This window comes from Mus musculus, chromosome 4 (assembly GCF_000001635.26).
Source record: "Mus musculus strain C57BL/6J chromosome 4, GRCm38.p6 C57BL/6J".
Classification (NCBI taxonomy): domain Eukaryota; kingdom Metazoa; phylum Chordata; class Mammalia; order Rodentia; family Muridae; genus Mus; species Mus musculus.
In genome coordinates, this window is record NC_000070.6 from 14,644,771 (window position 1) to 14,667,424 (window position 22,654).

Here is a 22,654-nt window from a genome sequence, read left to right on the forward strand (position 1 = left end):
GTTTCATGAGTTTTGTGCAGTTGACACTGTTTCACAATATCCCTAGATGCTGAGAATTCTAAGTTCCCTCTTTTATTTCTTCCAGACAGGAAGGAGTAAGGAGTTGACTGTGGTTACTTTATCAGACAAGGCATGCTAGCATTTCTGAAGTCAGCCCTAAAGAAGAGCAAGAATATACTTCCACTAATATTTCTTCCCACCTCTTGAAAGCCTCTTTTCCTCTAGATGTTCATGTTTAAGGCTTAAGGAACTCTGCTAAGATTAATGGCAAGAAAGAGTCATAATCCCTCCATATAAATGCTCCAAGACCGTTAATGGAGCTTTTAGTGCCCAAAGGAGCTGTGGGAAACCAGGCCATAGGACCATTCTGTGCCTATTTGCAAGGTATCAGTGAGCATGAGCATGAACAACTGAGAGCAGGCAATATTAGGCAGCACCTCTTGAGCTTGTCTATGGACCAAGTAATGGCTCTGTCATGGTGAGCTTTAGTTGAATAGATGAGAAAATTGAGCAGCTGGGGAATGAGTACTTAGCAATGCATGTCTAATCACTGAGTGGAAGGTTGCTTTCAAAAATAATCATTTCACATCTAAAAAGATAAAGCAGGCTTCTTTGCCGGGTTTGCCTGTTTCATTTAAAACCACTTAATGTTTCAACCCTTAACACCGCCATGCCCTGTGAAGCCTGAGAATGGACCAGATATTTTATAAACCTGAAAGGGAGGTGAAAATGGGTGACTGTCACTTCCAAACCTATCTGCAGCACTTCTACAGAACATAACAGAAGAGTTGCACAGTGTTCATATACACAAGAGCATGTGTGCATAGAGAGATCACTAACACAGAAGCCAATCACTGATGCTTTATGAAGCCCATCCTAACAACAGTGGACTTAGCACGATGCATAACAGTTTAAAAGGAAAGTTTGTTTCATAACCAACAGGTCTCATTAAAGCCAATGAAGTCATGGAGGAAACTCACGAGCTCCAAAATGAAATTCTAGCTAGCATTCCACACTGTGAGGGTTAAATGTCATTTTTAGGAAAGAACAATTACCAGAACTTGTGAAGAAATGCAAAATTTTATTCACAGAAACAAAATTCCACAGAAACAAAATTAAAGTACATTGAAATATGAAAAGGAATTTAAAATTCACAGCAAATCAGCGTTAAATCTATTCTCTTTATGTATGCCTTTTCATGTATTTAAATAAGATGTTTCTAAAATGTCAAAGTTTAGAATATCCTTGACTGATGGGAAAGAGAAGAGCTGGAGGGGAGAGGGAAGAAGAGTGCACTCTCTTTTGGATCGCTGAATACTGTAACAGCACATCTGAGGCAATGATGGGAGAACGAAACACAGAACAATGGGAACTCACTGAGAAAGACCAGGTACAGCACATCTAAGTTTGCTATAATTTAATTTGCACATCTAAGAAATTGGAGGTTGTTTTTGCTTTGCTACTTACTTATGTACTCTGTGACTGGGGGAAAGTTGCTTTGTTCTGGGGACTCTCAGAAAGGTATTAGCATAAAAAGAGAGAAGAACTTAGGTTTCAGGGCGCTCTCCAGCACACCCTAAAGGGAACTGCCTACTATCCCTTCCCACTCTCTCTTCAGCAGCCAAGTAATTCACTCCATTTTCCCTTTATGATTCCCCTTCTGGGCTCATCATGTGTTGAGTTATTGCAAGAACCAGTCTGATGAATCCTAACTAGGCTGAAATAAATTAGCCTCTGTCTGATGGTTTCTTCTTTATTAGAGTCCCACAAGGATACCAAAAAAGAAATTCTAATTAAATAAAATCAGTCAAGACTGAGGAAATATCTTGCAAACCCCAGGCCCTCTCCACTAACTTGGAATCATTCACAATATTCCTTAGTTCTCCCTGTGAACATTAAGCAACATTCTTGGCTAGATCCACCAAGCCTTAATTTGTTGGTAATGACCAGCTTTCTTGGAATCACACAACTAAAGAGTCCCAAGAGATGGCTTCATTCAATCATCAGTACTCTCTAAATGATATTAAAAAAAAAAAAAAAAAAAAAAAAGAGCATTTCATTCACAATGAAGTTTCCCTGGGAGCCTTCCGGCCCAGGGAGTGCCTGCATCTTTCACATAACACTAGAGGCATGTGCGCATCTTGCTAGCAGACACCATAACTTCACAGAACAGGCCAAGCAAAAATGTCTGACAGCATCTCATTGGTTATTTCACTCCTCCTGCTTCCTTAAGCATTCTGGTACTCTGTTGTCTAGATTGTGACACCTTGATTTCTTAAACAATTCTTAAGTTTAGCAAAACACATTCAATCAGACTTACTGATCATGTGGCATGTGCCTAGAAAATCCAATGTACTAAACAGGGAGGATGATCTTCAGTATTGTAAGCAACATAACATTGTGAAAAAGAACTTTTTCCCCAGAGCTCATGTCTCTAGCTGCATATGTAGCAGAAGATGGCCTAGTTGGCCATCACTGGGAAGAGAGGCCCCTAGGTCTTGCAAACTTTATATGCCCCAGTACAGGGGAATGCCAGGGCCAAGAAGTGGGAGTGGGTGGGTTGGGGAGCAGGGCAGGGGGGAGGGTATAGGGAACTTTCGGGATATCATTTGAAATGTAAATAAAGAAAATATCTAATAAAAAAATAAAAAATAAACTTTACTTGATATGAATTTCATAACATTAAATTTCCATAAGTATCTATACAAAAATGTAATGGACCATAAATAACTCTGGCTCTTAATACAAGCTGTCATATTCAAGTAAATGAAAAAAATAATAATGTGAAGACTTTCAGTTAGTTAGAAATAATTAACTCCTAAAAACAACTTATTAAAAGTATTTGGTTCTATAAATATCTGCATCAGAAAAGTGTTACTCTCCCCATTGTCTGACTTCTAAAATGCATTCAGAGAAAACAAATCAACTTGAAACCAATTTATTTGTCTGAGTGAGTAATTTTAGTCTGACAATAATTTCTCAGCTTGGAAATTTTAGATAATTCTGTTATAGAGTATAACATAGTAGATGAAGATTGAATATGCCCAAACTTGTAAAAACAAAAAAAGGATGCAAAGCCCAGTACCATGTGACTAAGGATTTTCACTTAGCTTGAATGCAAAGCCCAGTACCATGTGACTAAGGATTTTCAATTAGCTTGAAGAAGTCTGTGGTGTTGGTACCAGATGCTTCTCTAGTCCCCAGTTCCTGCCTAGCAGTGAAAAAGAAAAAAAATTAGGGAAGCCTAAGGAGTGGTCCCAAGAATAATTGTTAACATCCTTAATTTTCCAGATCTAAAACTAATCCTGTATTTCCTACCAAAGCCAAACCATGTTCTGAGCCCTTTACCAAACTATACGACAGTGATGCTCAGTGATGTGCTTTAGTCCTCTTACAGAATCGATCATGCCATGGCTTCTAAAATAATGGTCCTGTGAATCTTATCTCCCATGTTCAGTTCCAACCAGTGTTATCTCGACATCTGTTTATCTCATTCATGGAGACAGTACTAGGATCTTTTCCTCTTTGCTTAAAAATTCCCCTCTATTATGCTGCTCACTACATTGCTCCAGATTCTTCTCTTAGTATTCATTATAAATCAACTAGTCTAGAAATTCATGGTACTCATTCATTGGCAGTACAAGCACTGCCTAAGTCTCACTGTGCCAAGCTAAAATGCTTCCCTGTATCAATTCACTTCAACTTTATAATAATTCTTTGAGAAAGGAATTATTATTCTGTGCCATAGATATAGGGGTGTCATATAAAAGCCCTTTAGAGTTTAGGGAAAATGCATATGGCCCTATTGCAGTATGTAGAGCAAATCATGTCAGAAGCTAGTAGGAAGAAACAGTACTCCAATCCGCTGATAATAAACACCATCCCCTAATGAGTAAAGGAGCCAATCACTAGACAAGTACACAGGACTTCCAGTTTGGATGGGCTAAGAGAGGAAGCAAGAGAGAGAGGAGGGTCTTTTGGGGACAGGGACAGTCTGTAGGACTAGCTGTAGCTAGTAGTGTCTTCCAGGTTGGCCACTGAAGGATTTATATTTTATTAAAAGCCTTATTAGGCTTACAAGAGTAGGATTTTAGTTGTTGCACCCAGAGATTGAGTTACTGTTGTTTCTGAACTAAGTTTGTGTTGTGTTTTCCTTCACTAAGCGGCTCTTCTGGGTTCAAGAGTGAGAGATATGGCAGCAAAATGTGGGTTTGCCTGATGTTCACCACAAAGTAGGTGTTTTGAAGCATGGGGCTGGCATGATAGTGACCCGCCAGTAGAAACTTACTGAGCTCAGTGGAGAGATTTTGGAGCTCTGAGTCAGAGAGTCTCCCCATGATAAGAACTGGCCAGCAAGACCACTGGGGCTGAGAGTAGCAGTGTGTAGCATGGGAAATTGCCCTTTCTTTTTAATATTTCCCGCTACAGGGGAAGCCTTGCTGAAGAAGTGAGGCAGACATTCAAAAGCATCACAGCCCAACTCCACTTTCTGCATTCTAACTTCAGATGCACTTAAACCAGACCCCTCACACTCAAGCCACTCTGCCTGCTCTGATAGGAGGAACAGCATGTCTTCAAATCAGAAGCCAAAATTCACCAAATCTCCCTTAATTTGCTGCTTGTCATAGATTTGGCCACAACAGCAAGAAAAGTAATTGATGCAGAAAGTGACTAGAAAAAGGGGTCATGAAAAAAAAAAAAAAGTGTGTCAAGAGAGGGAGAGGCAGGTAGACTAGAGGCCTGTCAAGACAAACAAATGTTAAGAAATGCGGGCTTTGTTCAGAACATAACCCGAAGCTATTAAATGTCTCTGTGTTTTGTGCATAATGATTTGTCTGTAACAGACTAACAGTGAAGAAAATTCAATGTAAAGAATTTATAATAAGCTATTACAGTTTTTGTAAAGAAAACCATTAGGAGATACAAATAGTATGCCTTTTACATAGTGGTATATGTGGGATTTATATAAAAGGAAAAGTCTATGCTGGAAAATATCAGAATGCTGGTTGACTAAAGACAGCAAAATTGAGATTTACTATAAAGTAGGGCTGCCACCTAAAATACAGGCTTTAGGGCTTGATTTGAGTTTTAAATAAACAAAATTTTTTCTAGTACAATATAAATATGGTCTATAAATTTTCATCTGTGAAATGTATAAAGGGTTGTGAAAGAAGTTTCTAAGGTAGTGCTAATATAGCACAACTATGTCAGAGTTTCAGTACACATCTATGAAAGCTATGTAGATTTAGGAATGCAAACATTAATGTGAGAAAGATAATGGAAAAAGTACTGAACTCTAGTTAGTGATACTTGGTAACCTATTAGAAGAGAAGTAAGGCAATCTCTGAAAGTTACTTCAACAAGGATCAAAAGTAAGATATATTGGGAAAATGATGGTGTATGAAAACTGTGTATAGACAAATGGAGTCTCTAAGAATGGGGATAGTTCAAGAACAGCTATCCTATGAAGTAGGAGATAGAGATAAAGGAAGCACTCATGTCTATGGCAAAGTAAAATAGGAAACTGCTGCCTTCACAAGATAATTCTTAAAACCGATACTTTCAGCAAAGTATCCAAAATTGGCATGCAAAACTCAACAGCTTTTCTATATATATCAATGATCAATATGTTAAGGAAGAAACAAAGAAAACAATCCATTCATATTAGCTTTTTAAATTTCCTTGGCATAGGCCTTGTCAAGGAAATGAAGGAAGACTATAAAAAAATACTAAAAAAGGAAGGAAGATACCAGGAATAACATTAATTTTGCAAATACTACACTATAGATCTGCAGAATAAATATTATGAAAATGTTTTCAGTATGTGTTCCAGTTTCTTGGAACTGGAGCTGATCCTATGCCATAGTGTCCAAAGCTGATCCTGTCCCACAGCGTTCCATACACAAATACCACTGGAAGAGAGCTAGCCTCCCAGGAGTGCTGACAAGCCTGTGACTGCACGTAAGATCACCACTTCTTCTCAGAGGGACGTACCTAGAAACCTAAGGACACAGGAACCAAGGAGCACCCTGGGACAAGAGCCTTATGGTTTCCCCCTGATCCCAGAGCTTATCCTATGCCACAGCACTCCATACCCAAATACCACCAAGAAAGAGCTGGTCTCCCAGGAGTACTGACACACCTGTGAGCACAGGTAAGACCATCACTTCTGTTCAAATTCCTGGCCAAAAACGGACCTTTCAAGAGCCATCATAACACAGGAACCAAGGAATGGCAGAAGACAGGATCCCTCTGGTTTGTATCTGCACCCCAGAGCTGACACTCTGCCACTCCTCTCCATAACCAAATTCCTCCCAAAGAGAACTGGTTTCCCAGGAATACTGACACACAGGCTTGCAAAAGGGACAAGCCACAGTGAGAGACACCAAGAACATCTAACAACAGATAACCAGATGGTGAGATGAAAGGGCAAGAACATAAGCAACAAAAACCAAGGTTACTTCACATCATTAGAAACCAGTTCTCCCATCACAGTGAACTCTGGATACCCCAAAACACCAGAAAAGCAAAACTCTGATTTAAAATCATATCTCATGATAAAGATAGAGGACTTTAAGAAGGACATAAATAACTCCCTTGATAAATACAGGAGAACACAGGTAAACACATAGAAGCCCTTAAAGAGGAAAGACATAAAACCCTTAAAGAAATACAGGAAAACACAACCAAACAGGTGAAGTAATTGAACAAAACCATTCAGGCTCAAAAAATGAAAATAGAAACAATAAAGAAATCACAAAGGGAGACAACCCTGGAGATAGAAAACCTAGGAAAGAGATCAGGCATCATAGATGCCAGCATCACCAACAGAATACAAGATATAGAAGAGAGAATCTCAGGTGCACAAGATATCATAGAAAACATTTAAACAATAGTCAAAGAAAATGCAAAATCCAAAAGACTCCCAAACAAAAACATCCAGGAAATTGAGATGAGACACAATGAGAAGACCAAACCTAAGGATAACAGGTAGAGAAAAGAGTGAAGATTCGAAGGTGAACAACACTCTACTCAAGACAAATAGGTCAAGGAAGAAATAAAGAAAGAAATTAAAGACTTTTTAGAATTTAACAAAAATGAAGGCACAACATATCCAAGCATATCGGACAATGAAAGCACTGCCAAGAGGAAAACTCATAGCTCTGAGTGTCTCGAAAAAGGAACTGAAGAGAAAATAGATTACCAGCGTAACAGCACACCTGAAAGCTCTAGTACAAAAAGAAGCAAATAAACCCAAGAGGAGTAAATGGCAGGGAATAATCAAACTCAGGGCTGAAATCAAACAAGTAGAAACAAGAATAACTATAAAAAAGAATGAACAAAACCAGGAGCTGGTTCTTTGAGAAAATCAACATGAGAGATAAACCAGTAGCCAGATGAACCAGAGGGCACAGAGACACAATCCAAATTAACAAAATCAGAAATGAAAAGAGAGACATAAGAACAGAAATTGAGGAAATTCAAAAAATCATCAGATAGTACTACTAAAGCCTGTACTCAACACAACTGGAAAATCTGGATGAAATGGACAGATTTCTAGACAGATACCAAATACCAAAGTTAAACCAATTTCAGGTAAACCATTTAAACAGTCCCCTAACCCCTAAAGAAATAGAAGCAGTAATTAAATGTCTCCCAACCAAAAAAAGCCCAGGATGAGATGGGTTTAGTGCAGAGTTCTATCAGACCTTCAAAGAAGACCAAATACCAACACTCTTCAAAATATTCCACAAAATAGAAACAGAAGGAACACTACCTAATTCATTCTATGAAGCCACAGTTTTCACTTATACCAAAATCTCACAAAGACCCAACAAAGAAAGAGAACTTCAGACCAATTTCCGTTATGAATATTGATGTAAAAATACTCAATAAAAATTTTCACAAACTGAATCCAAGAACACATCAAAACGCTCACTCACCATGATCAAGTAGGCTTCATTCCAGGAATGTATGGTGTTTTCAATATCAGAAAATATATAAACGTAATCCACTATATAAACAAACTCAAAGAAAAAAAACCACATGACCATTTCATTAAATGATAAAAAAAAAAAATCCATTTTACAAAACTCAGCATCCCTTCACGGTAAAAGTCTTGGAAATACCAGGAACTCAAGGCCCATACGGAAACATAGTAAAAGCAATCTACAGCAAACCAGTAGCCAACATCAAACTAAATGGAGAGAAACTTGAAGCAATTCCATTACAATCAGGGACTAGCCAAAGCTGCCCTCTCTCCCTTTCTTTTCAATATAGTACTTGAAGTTCTAGCTAGAGAAATTAGACAACAAAAAGAGGTCAAAGGGATGCAAATTGGAAAGGAAGAAGTCAAAATATCACTATTTGCAGATGATATGATAGTATACTTAGATGACCCAAAAATTCCACCAGAAAACTCCTACGGATGATAACTTCAGCAAAGTGACTGGATACAAAATTAACTCAAACAAATCAGTAAGACTACTGATTTGTGACCTTCCAATACTCAAGGATAAACAGGCTGAGAAAGAAATTAGGGAAACATCACCCTTCACAAGTCACAAACAATATAAAGTATCTTGGTGTGACTCCAACCAAACAAGTGAAAGATCTGTATGACAAGAACTTCAAGTCTCTGAAGAAAGAAATTGAAGAAGATCTCAGAAGATAGAAAGATCTCACATGCTCTTGGGTTGGCAAGATTAATATAGTAAAAATGGCCATCTTGCTGAAAGCAATATACAGATTCAATGCAATCCCCACGAAAATTCCAACTCAATTCTTCAGTTAGAAAGAGTGACTCACAATTTTATTTGGAATCACAAAAACCCAGGATAGCCAAAGCTATTCTCAACAATAAAGAAATCCTGTGAGAATCACCATCGCTGACCTCAAGCTGTACTACAGAGCAACAATGATAAAAAAAAAAACTGCATGGTATTGGTACAGTGACAGACAGGTAGATCAATGGAATAGAAATGAAGACCCAGAAATGAACCCACACATATATGGTCACTTGATCTTTGACAAAGGAGCTAAAGCCATCCAGTGGGAAAAAGACAGCATTTTCAACAAATGGTACTGGGTCAACTGGCGGTCAACATGTAAAAGAATGCAAATTGATCCATACTTATCTCCCTGTACAAAGCTCAAGTCAAGTGGATCAAGGACCTCCACATAAAACCAGACACAATAATCTAATAGAAGAGAAAGTGGGGGAAAGTCTCAAACACATGGACACAGGGGAAAAGTTCACAAACAGAATAACAATGGCTTATGCTCTAAGATCAAGAATCAAAAAATGGGACCTCATAAAATTGCAAAGCTTCACTGTCTCTGGTTTTATGTGGAGTTCCTTGATCCACTTAGACTTGACCTTAGTACAAGGAGATAAGAATGGATCAATTCACATTATTCTACATGATAACTGCCAGTGTGCCAGCACCATTTGTTGAAAATGCTGTCTTTTTTCCACTGGATGGTTTTAGCTCCCTTGTCAAAGATCAAGTGACCATAGGTGTGTGGGTTCATTTCTGAGTCTTCAAATCTATTCCATTGGTCTACTTGTCTGTCACTATACCAGTACCATGCAGTTTTTATCACAATTGCTCTGAAGTACAGCTTTAGGTCAGGCATGGTGATTCCACCAGAGGTTCTTCTATCCTTGAAAAGAGTTTTTGCTATCCTAGGTTTTTTGTTATTCCAGATGAATTTGCAGATTGCCCTTTCTAATTTGTTGAAGAAGTGAGTTGGAATTTTGATGGGGATTGCATTGAATCTGTAGATTGCTTTGGCAAGATGGCCATTTTTACTATATTGATCCTGCCAATCCACAAGCATGGGAGATCTTTCCATCTTCTGAGATCTGCTTTAATTTCTATCTTCAGAGACTTGAAGTTCTTATCATACAGATCTTTCACTTCCTTTGTTAGAGTCACACCAAGGTATTTTATATTATTTGTGACTATTGTGAAGGGTGTTGTTTGCCTAATTTCTTTGTCAGCATATTTATCCTTCCTTTAGAGAAATGCCATTGATTTGTTAGAGTTAATTTTATATCTAGCTACTTCACTGAAGCTGTTTATCAGGTTTAGGGGAGAAAGTGGGGAAAAGCCTCGAAGATATGGGTACAGGGGAAAAATTCCTGAATAGAAGAGCAATGAATTGTGCTGAAAGATTGAGAATCTACAAATGGGACCTCATAAAATTGCAAAGCATCTGCAAGGCAAAAGACATCGTCAATAAGACAAAAAGACCACCAACAGATTGGGAAAGGATCTTTACCTATCCTAAGTCAGATAGGGAACTAATATCCAATATATATATAAAGAACACAAGAAGGTGGGCTCCAGAAAATCAAATAACCCCATTAAAAAATGGGGCTCAGAGCTGAACAAAGAATTCTCACCTGAGGAATACCTAATGGCTGAGAATCACCTGAAAAAAATGATCATCATCCTTAATCATCAGGGAAATACAAATCAAAACAACCCTGAGATTCCACCTCACACCAGTCAGAATGGCTAAGATCAAAAATTCAGGTGACAGCAGATACTGGCGAGGATGTGGAGAAAGAGGAACACTCCTCCATTGTTGGTAGGATTGCAGGCTTATACAACCACTCTGGAAATCAGTCTAGCAGTTCCTCAGAAAATTGGACATAGTACTACCGGAGGATCCCACAATACCTCTCCTGGGCATATATCCAGAAGATGTCCCAACCGGTAAGAAGAACACATGCTCCACAGGGCCCCCAGTGGAGGAGCTAGAGAAAGTATCCAAGGATCTAAAGAGATCTGCAACCCTGTAGGTGCAACAACATTATGAACTAACCAGTACCCCGGAGCTCTTGACTCTAGATGCATATGTATCAAAAGATGGCCTAGTCAGCCATCACTGGAAAGAGAGGCCCATTGAACTTGCAAACTTTATATGTCCCAGTACAGGGGAATGCCAGGGCCAAAAAATGGGAATGGGTGGGTAGGGAAGTGGGGGGGGAGGGTATGGGAGACTTTTGGGATAGCATTCTAAATGTAATAGAGGAAAATACATAATAATAGAAAAATATTTAAAAAAAAAAAAAAGAAGAACACATGCTCCACTATGTTCATAGCAGCCTTATTTATAATAGCCAGAAGCTGGGAAGAACCCAGATGCCCCTCAACAGAGGAATGGATACAGAAAATGTGGTACATTTACACAATGGAGAATGAATGAATTTATGAAATTCCTAGGCAAGTGGATGGACCTGGAGGGCATCATCCTGAGTGAGGTAACTCAGTCACAAAAGAACTCACACAATATGTACTCACTGATAAGTGGACATTAGTCCAGAAACTTAGAATACCCAAGATACAAGATACAATTTGCAAAACACATGAAACTCAAGAAGAACGAAGACCAAAGTGTGGACAGTTTGCCCCTTCTTAGAATTGGAAACAAAACACCCGTGGAAGGAGTTACAGAGACAAAGTTTGGAGCTGAGACGAAAGGATGGACCATCTAGAGCCTGCCATACCCAGGGATCAATCCCATAATCAGCCTCCAAATGCTGACACCATTACATACACTAGCAAGCGTTTGCTGAAAGGACCCTGATATAGCTGTCTCTTGTGAGACTATGCCGGGGCCTAGGAAACACAGAAGTGGATGCTCACAGTCAGCTATTGGATGGATCACAGGGCTCCCAATGGAGGAGCTAGAGAAAGTACCCAAGGAGCTAAAGGGGTCTGCAACCCTATAGGTGGAACAATATGAAGTAACCAGTACCCCCCAGAGCTCGTGTCTCTAGCTGCATATGTATCAAAAGAGGGCCTAGTTATCCATCATTGGAAAGAGAGGCCCATTGGTCTTGCAAACTTTATATGCCTCAGTACAGGGGAACACCAGGGCCAAGAAGTGGGACTGGGTAGGTAGCAGAGTAGGAGTATGGGGGACTTTTGGGAAAGCATTGGAAATGTAGATGAAGAAAATACCTAATAAAAAATGAAATAAAAAATAAAGAAAAAAATTGCAAAGCTTCTGTAAGGCAAAGGACGCTGTCAATAGATGAAAACGGCAACCAACAGAAGGAAAAAAGATCTTTGCCAATCTCACATCCAATAGAGGGTTAATATCCAACATATACAAAGAACTCAAGAAGTTAGACTCCAGAGAAACAAATAACCCTATAAAAAATGGGGAACAGAGCTAAACATAGAATTCTCAAGTGAGAAAACTTGAAGGGCTGAGAAGCACCTAAAGAAATGTTCAACATCTTTAATCATCAGGGAAATGCAAATCAAAATAACCCTGAGATTCCACCTCACACCAGTCAGAATGGCTAAGATCAAAAACTCAGGTAACAGCAGATGCTAGAGAGGATGTGGAGAAAAGAGGAACATGCCTCCATTGCTGGTGGGATTGCAAGCTGGTACAACCACTCTGGAAATCAGTCTGGTGGCTCCTCAGAAAATTGGACATAGTACTATTTGAGGACTCAGCTATCCACTCCTGGGCATATACCCAGAAGCTGCTCCAACATGTAATAAGGACACATGCTCCACTATGATCATAGTAGCCATATTTATAATAGCCAAAAGCTGTAAATAACCCTATGTCCCTCAACAGAGGAACGGATAGAGAAAATATGGTACATTTATATGATGGAATACAACTATTAAAAACAATGACTTCATGAAATTTACAGGCAGATGGATGGAACTTGAAAATATCATCCTGAGTGTGGTAACTCTGTCCCAAAAGAACCCACGTGGTATGTACTCACTGATAAGTGGGTATTAGCACAAAAATTCAGAATACCCAAGATTCAATTCACAAACAATATGACGCCTAAGAAGAAACCAAAATGTGGATGCTTTAGTGCTTCTTGGAAGGGTGAACAAAATACTCAGAAGAGGAAATATGGAGACCAAGTGTGGAGTATAGACTGAAGAAAAGGTCATCTAGAGACTACCCCATCTGGGGACCCATCCTATATAAAGTTACCAAATCTAGATGCTATTGTGGATGCTGGGAAGTGCTTGTTGATGGAATCCTGATATGGCTTTCTCCTGAGAGGCTCTGCCAGAGCCTCACAAAAACAGAAGCTCACAGCCAATCTATTTGACTGAGCGTTGGGGGGGGGGGGCGAGGAGGGTCCTCAATAGAGGAGCTGGAGAAAGGATTAAAGGAGGTGAGGGGGTTTGCAGCCCCATGGAGGGAGCAACAGTGCTACAAGTCAGACCACCCAGAGCTCCCAGGGAGTGGACCACGAACCAAAGCATATACGTTAGGGACCCATGGAGCTGGCTGCATATGTGACAGAGGATGGCCTTGTTGGACATCTGTGGGAAGAGAGTTCCTTGGGTCTGAGTGTGTTCGATGCCCCAGTGTAGGGGAATGCCAGGGTGGAAAGACAGGAGTGGGTGGGTGGGTGGGGGAGGACCCTCACAGAGGCAGGGGGAGGGGGATGGGAGGGGGCTTCCAAAGGGGGGACCTGGAAGGGGGAAAACTTTTGAAATGTAAATAAAGAAAATATCCAATATTTTTTTTAAAACTCAGATAAAAATATTACAATATAGGAAGTTAAACAGGATTGTTGATTACACCTTTAAGCAGTAGTTTTCTCTACCTTTCATTCCATAAGCTCATTATAAGTTCAAAGTAATAGTTTTTAATGTAATAGAATTACCCACTCCTTGTTCATGACCTTGAACACTGAACCTGTGGCCTTCTCCCTGGACCTAACCCAGGATGAATGTTTTCCTTCAACATAAATTTGTTCCAAGCTTACTCTTCTTTTTTTTGGCTTTATCAAGACAGGGTTTCTCTGTGTAGCCCTGGCTGTCCTGGAACTCACTTTGTAGACCAGGGTGGCCTCGAACTCAGAAATCTGCCTGCCTCTGCCTCCCAAGTGCTGGGATTAAAGGCATGCACCACCACCGCCTGGCCCAAGCTTACTCTTCTTTGAGCAATTTATGTTCTTGGAACATATGAAAGCTCATTGAATACCTTTTCTAACCTATGCCTCCTTTACTATTCTACAAGGAGGCGGCCCATTCTACCCTTGATTCTAACTGTAAACTTTCAACTTCATGAAATTATTTGAGTCAAATCAGGAATTCTATAAAATCACTGATACATCTATATAGCCTTATTCATTAAAGTTCATCTTCATGTTGATCTGAAGGAAATTTGTCCAACAGAGGGCTAACACCCAGGAAAGCGAACATAACAGACTATAGACAGAAAGGATCTTTCTTTGCCAATCATACTATATCAGAAAAATTAGGAATAAAATAATGACAACCATGAGAAAACATATTAGCAGCAAGAAGCAATATGGAGATTAAGGCCCTGGGGCCTGGGACTATGCCTGTCCAGGATTCACCCATCACAGTGATGCAAAATGGTGGGAATCTTCAGGAAGCTCACTTTCCCACTACAGCTCCGACTCCATGGCTTCTACCAGCTCCTCCTGGCAAGGTATAATGCATCCCAAAACATGTACAATGATAAACACTAGCCAAGAGATACAAGAGAGAGGTTCTTGGTTTTTTGCAGAGAAGAGCTATTCTGACTTAGTGCAAAGCACTCCCCAAGCAGCTAGCAGTTCTTTGAGAGCCCGTCCACGTTCAAGTCAAGATAATGTCTTCCCTATGGGAGGTAACAATATATATTTCTTGGAGGTATAATTGCTGGCACAAAATAGAAGCATTTCAGAAGAAGATATCTTTGTAAAGTGCCTTCTTCCTTAGGCTAGTATTATTTGACAGATGCATTTTAATTCAACAATTTTAAAGTACTATAAATCCACTTTGTCCTCAATATACATTGGCACAAGCACAAGCAACTGCTAATTTCCTTGGTTCAGAAAGAAATCATGGGCTTTTATTATAATTACAATGAACAGAAGAACAGTTTGTCTAAATTTCCTAGGCAAATGCCTACAGCCCAGTCTCAGGATTCCCACTTGCTGTCTTGTTTCTTCCTCTCCCCAAACATTTACCAACTCTCAGGAATAAAATGGACTGTTTCTTAAGAAGCCCTTGTGAAACAAGCCTGTGGTTACGCTGGCTGGCAACACATAATTTGTCTTATTCATATCCTTCACCTGAGTCTGCAGTGCCTGCAGGGGTCCTCAGGAGCCCTCTCCTGCAACTCAAAGTGATGTCTGTCGATGTGTTCTAATCCCTCAGTGGCCCTTCACTATCTCGTAGTGACAGGATTGCCAGAGGAGGCTCAAGGTTATTTTTTCAAAGTGGAGCCTTCTACAACTGAGAGCCCTGTGGCCTGAGAAGGCTCCCAATGTTCCCATGGTGGGTTTGAGGAGTAAGCTGCCCTGGGACTTTCTCATAACCAAGAAACAAACAGTTATTTAGCAAGACCAAGCAACTTCTGCACATTTATTTTTCTCACAGAATAATAAACTACACAAAGGCCATACAAAGAAGACATACCAATAATATTTGCAATATTATTTTATGGCTTTTAGAAGATTTATCAATGGATAAAAATCTATTTTTATTAAAACTTCTTTAGTTTAAAATGAAATCTCCAGTTTCATAATTATATTAATCCACAAGATAATGTTTTAACCTAGAATTTTCCAAACAGCTAATTCCTTTAATGATTTATTGCTTTGATTATAAAAAACAATAATAATACCTTCATCAAACTAATTGGGCCTTTGACTTCTAAATCATCTTATACCGTTTTGTAAATTTGTTTGAAACATTGAATATAACTAGAAATTTTGAACAATTACTGCAGTCACAGCCTAAGGATGCTGAAGAAGGGTAACAAAAGGGTTTAAAGAAGAAGAAATAGGGTTAGGATAGGAAAGGAAAGATATGGAAAGGAAAGGATTGACCAGTAACTAGGGAAATCTTGTGTCAGATTATGTATGCAAATATGTACACAAAATAACCAGAGGTGCTACTTGAATTATGTCTAGTCACTACAGACCGCTACACAATTCATTAATGATTCTAAATACACTTCTGTTTGAAGTGATGCCCCAGTGTAGGGTAATGTCAGGGTGGGGAGGTAAGGGTCAGGGAACACCCTCATAGAAGCAGGGCGAGAGGAAATGGAATTGGGAGTTTTGGGGGAACTGAGAAAGGAGATAACATTTGAAATGTGAATAAAGAAAATATCAGGGAAGGGGAGGGGAGGGGAGGGGAGGGGAGGGGAGGGGAGGGGAGGGGAGGGGAGGGGAGGGGAGTTTGGTGCTGGCACAACTGGTTGTTATCATGTAGAAGAATGCGAATCTATCCATACTTATCTCCTTGTACTAAGGTCAAATCTAAATGGATCAAAGAACTTCACATAAAACCAGAAACACTGAAACTTATAGAGGAGAAAGTGGGGAAAAGCCTTGAAGATATGGGCACAGGGGAAAAATTCCTGAACAGAACAGCAATGGCTTGTGCTGTAAGATCGAGAATTGACAAATGGGACCTAATGAAACTCCAAAGTTTCTGCAAGGCAAAAGACACCGTCAATAAGACAAAGAGACCACCAACAGATTGGGAAAGGATCTTTACCTATCCTAAATCAGATAGGGGACTAATATCCAACATATATAAAGAACTCAAGAAGGTGGACTTCAGAAAATCAAATAACCCCATTAAAAAATGGGGCTCAGAACTGAACAAAGAATTCTCACCTGAGGAATACCGAATGGCAGAGAAGCACCTGAAAAAATGTTCAACATCCTTAATCATCAGGGAAATGCAAATCAAAACAACCCTGAGATTCCACCTCACACCAGTCAGAATGGCTAAGATCAAAAATTCAGGTGACAGCAGATGCTGGCGAGGATGTGGAGAAAGAGGAACACTCCTCCATTGTTGGTGGGATTGCAAGCTTGTACAACCACTCTGGAAATCAGTCTGGCGGTTCCTCAGTAAATTGGACATAGTACTACCGGAGGATCCAGCAATACCTCTCCTGGGCATATATCCAGAAGATGTCCCAACTGGTAAGAAGGACACATGCTCCACTATGTTCATAGCAGCCTTATTTATAATAGCCAGAAGCTGGAAAGAACCCAGATGCCCCTCAACAGAGGAATGGATACAGAAAATGTGGTACATCTACACAATGGAGTACTACTCAGCTATTAAAAAGAATGAATTTATGAAATTCCTAGCCAAATGGATGGACCTGGAGGGCATCATCCTGAGTGAGGTAACACATTCACAAAGGAACTCACACAATATGTACTCACTGATAAGTGGATATTAGCCCAAAACCTAGGATACCCAAGATATAAGATACAATTTCCTAAACACATGAAACTCAAGAAAAATGAAAACTGAAGTGTGGACACTATGCCCCTCCTTAGAAGTGGGAACAAAACACCCTTGGAAGGAGTTACAGAGACAAAGTTTGGAGCTGAGATGAAAGGATGGACCATGTAGAGACTGCCTTATCCAGGGATCCACCCCATAATCAGCATCCAAACGCTGACACCATTGCATACACTAGCAAGATTTTATCGAAAGGACCCAGATGTAGCTGTCTCTTGTGAGACTATGCCGGGGCCTAGCAAACACAGAAGTGGATGCCCACAGTCAGCTAATGGATGGATCACAGGGCTCCCAATGGAGGAGCTAGAGAAAGTACCCAAGGAGCTAAAGGGATCTGCAACCCTATAGGTGGATCAACATTATGAACTAACCAGTACCCCGGAGCTCTTGACTCTAGCTGCATATGTATCAAAAGATGGCCTAGTCGGCCATCACTGGAAAGAGAGGCCCATTGGACACACAAACTTTATATGCCCCAGAACAGGGGAACGCCAGGGCCAAAAAGGGGGAGTGGGCGGGTAGGGGAGTGGGGGTGGGTGGGTATGGGGGACTTTTGGTATAGCATTGGAAATGTAAATGAGCTAAATACCTAATAAAAAATGGAAAGAAAAAAAAAAGAAAATATCAGGGAAGGGGAGGGGAGGGGAGGGGAGGGGAGGGGAGGGGAGGGGAGGGGAGGGGAGGGGAGGGGAGGGGAGGGGAGGGGAGGAGAGGAGAGGAGAGGAGAGGAGAGGAGAGGAGAGGAGAGGAGAGGAGAGGAGAGGAGAGGAGAGGAGAGGAGAGAAGAGAAGAGAAGAGAAGAGAAGAGAAGAGAAGAGAAGAGAAGAGAAGAGAAGAGAAGAGAAGAGAAGAGAAGAGAAGAGAAGAGAAGAGGAGATTGTGATTCCATGAAGTTCTTTCTTGTCATCTTTTCCATGCAGTTGAAATAAATTGAATGCATTGGCAAAAAATAAAAAAGTAAAACAAACAATGAAGGAGACTTCCTTCTCATTTTTATTCTCCTTCTGAGGTAAATGAGTGAAAATGGAAATCCTAGAGACTGTCTATGAAAGAGACAAACAAAGGGGAAAAGGAATCTAGATCATTTGGAATTTTTTCATGTTCTAGACTTTAGATAAAGGACGGCCATAACTTTAAAAAAGGAAAACATTTTCAGGGTTTCAAATCCAGCATCTCAGATGTATTACAACTGTCAGAAAGATACATCACCCTCACATGCATCACACCCGTGTAGAGGAAGAAGTTCCTGACTTAACGCGTGATTCAAAGCCTTGGGTGGCCTCATGGGATAAGCTAGGATGCATCCTTTCCTAATGTTGTTCCCCTGATGACAGGTTATACCTGATTATGTACCCAGAAGCACTGCATAGCTGGATATCAGAACACTTATGTCTGAACAATGATGACAGAGCTAGGATGTCAAAACAATGATATCAGTTATTTGATGCTTTCCAGTAGATTCTGGGCTGGGCTGTTAGCCTTCCATATCCTCAACCAACCAGTTGTTACTTAAAATGTCTATAGGGCTCTCTGCTTTTCTCCTTCTAGATCAGTGATAAATATTCCCACATAAATATTATTCTAATCATTCTATATCTTTCAAATTCTATTTTATTTAGCATATTGTTTGCAAATTGTTTCTCACTTGCCTCTATTAAAAAGAAATCTCTATGAGGGCAAAGACCCCATTAATCTATTTCACTGTTACAGATTTAGTAGAGAAAATTATACTCCGTAGAGGGCAGCCACTCAGCAAATAATTGTTTAATACATAAATTAATAGGAAAAGAACAGTCTTATAATACTTCCATTCTTTTTTATGTATGTGGAAACTTGAAAACTTGGAGCTATAGGTCAAAGGTGAAGACAAAGGCTGAGTCACTCACTGATGGTCATGGTGTGATGAGTGAAAGTAACTGAATGGGTAGAAGTGGATGAGTTGCTCATTAAACAGAAGGGGCCTGGAAAGAAGAGAATGACACCTGCCTAAGAGTTTCACAGAATGCCAGTTTGCTTGTTCTTTGTTTGCTTGTTTGCTTGCTTTTTAATGAAGAGCACAGAAAAAAATTTCAATTAAATGCATAGGGAATACAGATTAATCTAAGGCTGTGACTCCAGTTTAACAGATGCTTAGTGGAGACTAAATCTGCAGAGAGGAGCAGTCTCTGAGAGAAGTAGGGTAATCAGAAGGGTAATCAGAAAGAAGTAGGCAATGACCTTGGAAAGATAGTTACTGTGGGATAGTGAAGAGAAGCCAGACTGCAATGACCTTCACCTATGAACTCAACATAGCAGCAAGGGCAGAGAGAGGGAGCAGGAGTCACATGAACTACAAGAAAATGCCTGAACTGCCTATTGAAGTATAGCGATGGATGGGTGGGTAGAATTTTCTATTCAGGAACAAGATGAGGAGTAGATTATGGCTGAAGTCATAGGGCTCAAATGATAAACAAACCATGTTTATACAATATAAACTAGATAAAAATGTACTTCCCTAATCAAATACAATTACTGAAATAATTTTTCTCTCAGTAGGCACATGTAGTATGTTTTACTGACTCACGGTTAGTGAGCTCGCTGTTGGTCTCAGTTGTTTATTTTTGTTTAAGGTACATTCTTGTTTAATGGAGCCCTTTTAAGGGTACCTTGAAGTAACTGTTTGAGCAGAACCAGGGACTTATTCTTTGAAACGGAAAGCCTTAGCTGCGCTCCATAGATCTCACTTGGCAATTATGCCAGAGGTAACTTTGATGCATAAAGAAGTGCCCTGAATTGAATCAATTAAGTCCTTTCAAGGACAGCAGCAGTGGGACAAGTATAGAAACAGAAGCTCCACTTGGCCCTCTAGCAAAAGGACCATCAAATAGTCACATGAAGTAATGCATTTTTAGCTGAGTTTAAATGTAAATTTATGATTAACTTTCTTACAAGCTAGATTTCTTTGTGGTTCTCAAACTTGAACACACAGACACGTCATTCAGGAGGCTATGGCCACAGAAACTGCCCAGAAATCTTCACAGTTTCTGCTTCACTCATCCTAGTGTAGGGCCAGACCATTTTCTGGACAACACTGAATGAAAATCATACTTTAAGAACCACTTATTTAAGCAAAATGTAACATATATTCTCGTAAGTTCTTTTCCTAGTTTTCTCTATTTCCTCAAAGGAAATGATTCACACTTTCATATCAGTAATTTTCCTTAGACTGATCAATTCCTCTTTTTTTAAATTAATTCACTTTTCACACTCCATATTTTATTCCCCCCACCATACCAAAGACTTTTTCAAATGTATTTATCAGAACTCTGTAAAGAATAATGGTTTTCAGAGTTACTTCCCTTGACTTTCCAGCCTTCTACTCATTTTTCAGCTGAATGAAGAGTCTATATTTTATCACCAGACAGTAGTGGCTCAAGTGAAATCCTGCAAATACAACATAGCTACCCAGCTCAAATGAGTATCTGTCTTTCAGCTGTGAAACGCTCAGCAATGAAACACGGTTCTCCATTAAATTCATCTTTGAATTTTTTTAAAAAGGGATGGGACTCATAAAGGAATGGAAAAGGTCAACATTCATGTGTCATCCAGATTCATATCTTCACATTTTTATGTGTGTTTTTAAGCCAATGGGGGGGGGCGTGTAAAACATCTAAAAACAGAACCATCTAGATGCAGACCGCAGTACTTGTAGCATAAATTTTATAATTGAGTGACTCATCTTCCTTTGCTTAATAAATTGAAAGTGACAAGTCAGAGAAAGGCATCATCAGTGGGGCATGCGCTGACCTGGGGCACAGCAGACACCTGGCCCAATGAGGTTCTGAAGGACTATCTCACCTGCTCTACTCTTGAGCAATTCCAAAGACATCAGGATCACGCTGGTCAAAGCATTGATAGGAACAGACTGATGTCTGGACAGGAATCAGCTTTAGGTTTCTGCTTATCTTCCAGTTCTAAAATGAAAGATTAAAGGTCAAATTAAGATAGTTCCAAGCAGTAGGGTCAAGGGTAGGATCATTTCGTTTTGTGTTTGAGAAAGCTGAAGATGCTCTTGAACTCATGATTCTACTGCATCTACCATCTAAATGTTAGGATCATAGGCAACCATCACTAAGCCTGGTTCTCTAGTATTTTTTAATAAAATAGTCCCTTTCTCAGAAGTTTCAGAACATTGACTTCTAAAGAACACATGATTCCATTTATATCTAATTTGTTCTTTTACTACATACAAATAAACAAGCTTAACCAGATGACAAAGGAATATTTAACACTAAACAAAATTTAAATGATAAAAAATTTATATGTGATTTTATCCAAACCCTAATGCATAGTTTGACCATATGATACTAGGGATGCCTGTGAAAATCATACATGCTGCAGGAATTTGATTGTTATTTGAAAAAGGTTTTAATTATCAAGCAGCAAGTACGTGCTGAGTAGCTTCCTGGTTTTGCCTGTGTTCCATATACTTCCTATATGGCAATTCTAATACTGTTTGTTTATTTTCTGTAATATTCAATAAGATCATCACAGCCTTGGTCTCAATCAAGCTAATCAATATATGACTTAAGGTTTTACACTTCAGATATCTCTTGTCATACTTCTCTGTGCACAAAATAGGTAGTCAAAATTCTGCCAGCCAATCTAATGTACATATCTTAAACACTCACAGCTTCAACATTTGCAAGGCCTCCTTTGATCTCCTCGATGTCAAAAAGTGGGGCGAGTAAAAGCTTTAAAGTCAACATAGCACTCATTGAAGAAATCCAAAGCAGAGACATGACTTGAGATTTAATTGGTCAATGATACCTAGTTTCGCCAAAACATCCTGTAGCCAGTATCATCACAAACCTCATGAGATATCTGATTACTATTCTGCTCACTTTTTCACCAAAGTTTGAAGTCCTATTTAGATATTTGAAAGATTACCATTCACTCTCAAGAGAACTAGCCTTCTGATGTTGCCCATGTATGAGTGAGAAACAGAAGTCATGGTTAGAGTACTATCATCCCTACCTGAACAGTGACTAGGAAGTGATATTCTGACCATACATTATTTTTTGGTCCTAGAAGGCTAATGTTTTCCCACAAAGCTGTTAATCAGTAGGTATGTCCTGAACTCCCTGGTGAACATTTTTATTTTGCCTTTCAGGAGCTCATTTCCCACACTGAAGGCACAAGAGCTCATCTAATTATTTTTTTGGACAAATAGTTTTTCTATCTCCTACCTTCAGATGTACATACGTACATACATACTTACATGCATACATATGTACGTACATACATACATACCTTGGGAGAGAGCTGTTCATTCTACAACTCAGCCATCATGAATCAACAACCTCTGACCACTG

The 22,654-nt window shown here is 39.6% G+C and overlaps 1 protein-coding gene across 4 annotated transcripts in view; it reads right to left on the reverse strand.

Moving 5' to 3' along the window:
• The window catches only part of Lrrc69 (leucine rich repeat containing 69), a 184,758-nt gene that overhangs the window by 21,149 nt on the left and 140,955 nt on the right, over positions 1–22,654 (reverse strand). For 2 of the 4 annotated variants that reach the window (XM_030253831.1, XM_006538295.4), the window contains one exon: positions 21,138–21,253. In XM_030253831.1, coding sequence (XP_030109691.1) covers positions 21,143–21,253 — 111 coding nt within the window. In that variant the 3' untranslated portion in view covers positions 21,138–21,142. Of the gene's footprint in view, positions 1–3,048; positions 3,212–20,983; positions 21,254–22,654 lie in introns of those variants that run through there. The other 2 variants (XM_030253832.1, NM_028499.2) reach the window with 2 other exon arrangements.